General features: G+C 40.8%; 1 protein-coding gene across 1 annotated transcript in view; it reads left to right on the forward strand.

Moving 5' to 3' along the window:
• Nucleotides 1–434: 434 nt before the first annotated feature.
• LOC137984692 (TNF receptor-associated factor 5-like) overlaps nucleotides 435–5,538 on the forward strand; it is a 10,917-nt gene continuing 5,813 nt past the window's right edge. The window contains exons 1-4 of the mRNA XM_068831940.1: nucleotides 435–553; nucleotides 1,718–1,924; nucleotides 3,128–3,179; nucleotides 4,958–5,065. Coding sequence (XP_068688041.1) covers nucleotides 1,782–1,924; nucleotides 3,128–3,179; nucleotides 4,958–5,065 — 303 coding nt within the window. The 5' untranslated portion in view covers nucleotides 435–553; nucleotides 1,718–1,781. The remainder of the gene's footprint in view (nucleotides 554–1,717; nucleotides 1,925–3,127; nucleotides 3,180–4,957; nucleotides 5,066–5,538) is intronic.

The raw sequence follows: 5,538 nt of genomic DNA on the forward strand, positions 1-5,538 counted from the left end.
CCAGGGATGAGAAACTCTGAGCTTGAATCTATGTAGCTGGTATTAATGCCATCAAACGTTTTAGGAATTTCGTCCCATGCGAAATATTGATTACTGCTTCTAATGCCCTTGTTCAATCGCACTTTCATTATTGCAGTGTCGTGTGAGGGAATTGTGGAAAATGCCACGCCCTAAAGCTCCAAAAACTCCAAAATCGAGCGGCGCGTATCATAACCTTTTCAAATTACGACTCTGAAGGAGATGAACTCATTCATACCCTATAGGGAAAAAACCTGAATGATCAACGCGCGATGTCTCAACCCATTTTAATGTATAAAACGCAACACATTAATACCTCGGAGTATTTAAGGTCAAAATTTTTCGAAAGGAACAACCTCATTTCGTTTAATTTAAGGGATAAAGAGAGTAAGCTTGCCATTACACACTTTCCCGCACATAATTCTATAAAGAAGCTACAGTGGTGCGGTGTTGCGGAATAGCTTACCTCACCACCTGCGCACAGCGTCATCGCTAACAGAGTTCAAATCTGAAATACTCCTCCACAGCTTCTAGGGTGAGTGAATCTTTTGTTGATCTACGAGTACGGCATCCTTGTAAAACAGGTTTTTATTTTATTTTCTAGATTAATGGAGTACAATAGACTATTGTATTAAGTAGCTGTCTAGTATTAGTATTTTAATTATTTTAATTATTATTGTAATTAATTTCCTGGGGCCGGTTGCTCGAAGCTTGGTTAGCGCTAACCGTTGGTTAAGAGGTGTCAAAATCTATAGGTTTCCATGGTATTTAACGCTGGTTAGCGCTATTCATGCTTCGAGCAACCCGGGCCAGAAGGATTAACCGTGGATAAATTAAGGTTAACTGACTGACAAGGTCAACACTAATTTCCATCCCTCAAACTGACATTGGACATCTCGTAATAATTACACAAGTCAATATCCTATGTTAGTATTGATACTCTTACCGCTGTAAAAAGAATGAAAACAGGCAGAATTACAGCTTTAGTTCAACAAGAAATAGCGTTTCTAAGGCCCGGGTTAAACGCCCTACTTCACATGAGCAGAACTCAATTCAACTAATTTACATGAATTAAGTTCATGTGAAGTACGGCGTTTGACCAAATCAAGTTCCAATGGTTTTATTTGGATCGGCTGAGGCGTTTATCACGGCCACTCCAGGCGGGAATAACGGCTGAAGATCGCCTTTGGGTCAAACGCCGATCTTCACATGAGCCGAACCAAATGCATAATCATGTTGATGTATGAGACAGCCTCGATCTCGGTTTTGCTATTTATTTTCGTGGTCAGTTAAAGTTCGGCTGAATTAAGTTCGACGTTTGACTCAACAGGCGAACTTAACTAGTTTGGGTCGACCTAAAGTGTAATTAGGTTCGGCTCATGTGAAGTACGGCGTTTAACCCGGGCCTAAGCTAAGCCGCGCTGATCTACAGTATTTAGGTCTAAAAACCCCGTTGAAGACGGTTAACTTTCAATTGTTTTGCTGGGTACTATTATGTCAATACTCTAAAAAATTCAACATTCTGGGAGCTTGTCTCGTTGGTCTAGTGGATATCGGAAACTGCAAGGTGAAGCCATCGATCCGGGTTCAACTCTTTGCCTCACCTATTGTGAATCTTGTCAACTTGTCGACTGGCACGCTTGTAGCACCGCTGACCATAATGTTCCTTTATTCCTTTGTTTCCTTTATTCTGATCAAGAGTCAAGATCAGGCGCTCGCTGTTCAAGGCTAACAACGATACGGCGTCAGCTTTCGACTTCATCATGCCCGGTTACGAGTACACATTTGTTAATCAAGTGTCGCCTGAGTATTGTTGTCCGATCTGTGAGTGTCCCATGAGGGAACCAGTGCAAACCAAATGCGGCCACAGATTCTGCAAAGAGTGTCTGGAGAAGTCTTTGAAGAGGTACATCAGCCTTCATAAGATTTTGATCGTCGTGATGACTGGCTATATCACCAATGTGAACGATTAGAATGTTGTTTAATTAGGTTATTGATTCAGGCATGCGTCTAGTATGCAGGAGTTGTGGCTCTTGCAGCTTTCTTGCCTCAGGCATCTGGAAGGCGACATATCTCGTCTGGTACGGTCTAACGAAAATTTGTTTTGGCTGATGAAAAATGCTATTAAATTGATGCATAATGCAAGATAATGAAACTACTAGGGAGCGGATGAATGTGTTTTAAAGATGATCTAGAATTCAGTGGACTCAACGATCAATATATAAACGACTCACTGATGTGCGACCCGCGTGTCATTCTCTGACAACCGAAAGTACTCGGACTGCCAAAGCAGTTGAAAGAGGTGATGCCCTTTGAAGGATATAAGCTTGAAGGTTACCTGGAAAGGACGGAAAGTTTCCTGTGGATGAATGGGTTCCAAAGAGAAGAAATTGAAACAGCTTTCAGAAGAAGCTTGTCATGTCTATACTCAGGGAAGCGGAACCCGCTGCATGCAAATGGCGAACAGCTGACACGAACCCTGTGCATGCGACACAACATAGCACGCAAAGTTTTTCTCGCAAAGCTCTGCTTCTCGGTTAGACCAAAATATAACACAAACTATATTAATCATATTTAAGTGGTTGGATAAATCTTTAGAAGACGCTCCAGGTCGTTGGATTTCGAGATTTATACGCCTTTTTGTTCGATGGTAACATTTTCTATATATCTTGCGTAGTAGTAACTTGTATTTCGGAGCCAAAACTGATGCAAGGCTTAGAAATTCAGAAAATTCATTTAGGTGACCAAAGTGGTTGCAATCTCGTTAGTCGACTGTTCGATGGAATTGAGAATCGGTCTTTATAGCACTAGGTAGAAGTCGAAAGGGCAATAAATGAGTTTGAAAAACTGTAATGTTGACATTGACGACAAATTAGAGCAGACGAGAACGCAAAACTTAATATATTCAATCAATGAATATGAAATGACAGTAACCGGCTCACGAAATACATGGCGTGACTGAACATGTGAAAACAAATTTGATTACAGCAAGAACTGAATAATGTAAATTTAAACGGTAGTTTCATTGCACGGTCGAAAAAGGACACACCTTGAATGTTGTGACAAATTCAGCAAAGTAGAGTTCTCCAAATCTGGTCTTACTTTTTAGGAAGAGGAAATGTCCCATCGACCGCCGTCCCATTGATGAGCATAACCAAACGGTATGTATCAGTTACAGTACCTTCAAACTGTTTTCGTCACTATTAAGTAGAAAACCCTTATTTCAGGAGCTCATCAAGAGGAGCCTCTATCTCCTCTAATTCCTTGAGTCAACCCTTTCCCGAGTAAATTTATTTTTAGGAACAGGTTTTTCTCGCGAAAAGTATCGTAATTTCCTTGACGCTGGGATAGCTCTGTTTTGATTGGCTTTTACAACAGCAGGAGCTCATTAAGAGCTCCTGACAACAGTGAGCGTGCTGAATCTCCCAAGGGTGGTGTTCTATAAATAAATCTACTCGGGAAAGGGTTGACGCCGAGACCAAGTATGGGAGATAGAGGCTCCTCTTAATGAGCTCCTGCTTATTTTCAATGGTACCCGAGATTGGTAATTAAGGAATAGTCCTGGAAAGGGATGTTATTGTCACTACCCGATAACTCTAGACAGGACATAAAGGAACATGAGGGTTTAAAAGTTCAAAGGAAAGGAAAGGAACTTTATTTAAGTGTCTAGTCGATTTAGCGCTGGAGCACTAGTTGGGGACACTGTAAAGTGAAATTAACAATCAACACAAATCTAGTCAAATGTCGGTTTCAGAGGAGAGGGGAAACCAGTCTGAGAGTACCCGGAGAAAAACCTCTCAGTGCAGAGTAGATAACCATCAAACTCTGAAATTAACAATTAACGCAAATCAAGTCAAATATTGGCTTTTGAGGAGAGGGGAAACCGGAATACCCGGAGAAAACCTTTGGGAGCAGAGTAGAGAACCAATAAACTCAACCCACATATGACGCTGAGTCCGGGAATCGAACCCGGGCCACATTGGTGGGAGGCGAGTGCTCTCACCACTGCGCCATCCCTACATCCCAGTTACAATAGTGGAGGCCCAGACATAAGTATTGGCCCTTGTTGATAAAATGGCTTGAACTCGTGGTAGATAGCATTTATAAGACCACCAACAATGATTATCTGTGGTCAGTTATTGGTTAAGCAGGTTGTAGTGGTTACACATGTAGCAGAAACATGAACAGTCTGAGTGAAAAGAAAATCTACTTCGTTTGAAAAGCCCTGGTTGTGGGGGGGGGGAGGAACTCCATATACAAAGGAAGAAGGTGCTCGTTGTAGCTTTTAGGGGTTTAAAAAGCGGTTTTCCTACCTCTTAGGGTGTTCAGCCTCAAAAGGTCTACAGCGGGAGCTTTAGCGGTACCTTTTAGGGTATTGAGCCGAAAAATTAGGGAGTTTAAGATCTGCGACGCGAAGGTAACGAAAACGTCATTTAAAATTGCAAGTTGAGGTTTATTAATCGTTTTCGTCGTTATGTCGGCTTGTCTATCTTCTAAAAACTAGTGTAACCTTCCAGGAACTGAATTAGGAGGTGCGCTATTGAATCTACGACAGTTAAATTCAAATTCGCTGCCTTTTGTTCACTTTCTCCGTAAAACTTGAGAATTGGTCATTTCACGTCGTAGATTTGCCGAAAACGTGAAAGAAATGTACAAAAACTAAAAATGCACGTGCAGAGCGTGCAAAGCTATTGCTTTTGCTCATTAAATATGCAAAATTTGTGAGACATTTGACTATTTTTAAATTTTGTCTAATTAAAACCCATAATTTGATTCCTCTTAGGGGAATGAAAGATTGGGCAGGACGGCATTGAGCAATTATCAGTGTACACCTACACAGAACCCATAAGGTTGTGCTTTTCAGCTCAGCCACCAGTGGTGAATTTCCACTGGTCTTGAAATACAATAGGGTATAACATTTGTGTACTTCTTTTAACAGGATATTTATCCTGATGTTGCAATCAAGCGAAACATTTTGGATTTCATTGTGAAATGTCCCAATGAGTCAAATGGTTGCAAATGGACTGATGAACTCAGAAACGTAGAGGTGACGGCCTTTGTATTTTTTTGGGGGGTTTGTTTTTGTGCGAATCGGGAAGGCATGTTAAATACACGAATTATTTATAGCCTTGGCTGAAAAATAGAAGCAACGCTTCGTTCAGACATTCTTTTGCTAAATTCAACCAGCTGAAAAACGGTTTATGTTAACTTGTAAAATTATTTAACAGCTTGCTGAAAATGTTGTCTTGAGATCAATCCACAAATTATTTCTTCATGAATGCATTTTCGAGATATAAAGGCACTGAACGGGGCCTTATCAAGTCAACCTTTATCAGCATAAGTCTTCGTAATTATTCCGATATCTATTTTTACCAAAGCGATCGGCCTCAACTGATGACTGATGGGCGTTTGACTTGGAAATGCGGGTGTTCGTTTTGGTTGGTTTTTTTGTTTTTGTATTTTTGTTTGAATGATCTTGCCCACTCACTAGATGTTTTTACTAACATTGCTAATACCCTA

Source organism: Montipora foliosa, chromosome 14 (genome assembly GCF_036669935.1).
Source record: "Montipora foliosa isolate CH-2021 chromosome 14, ASM3666993v2, whole genome shotgun sequence".
Lineage (NCBI taxonomy): Eukaryota > Metazoa > Cnidaria > Anthozoa > Scleractinia > Acroporidae > Montipora > Montipora foliosa.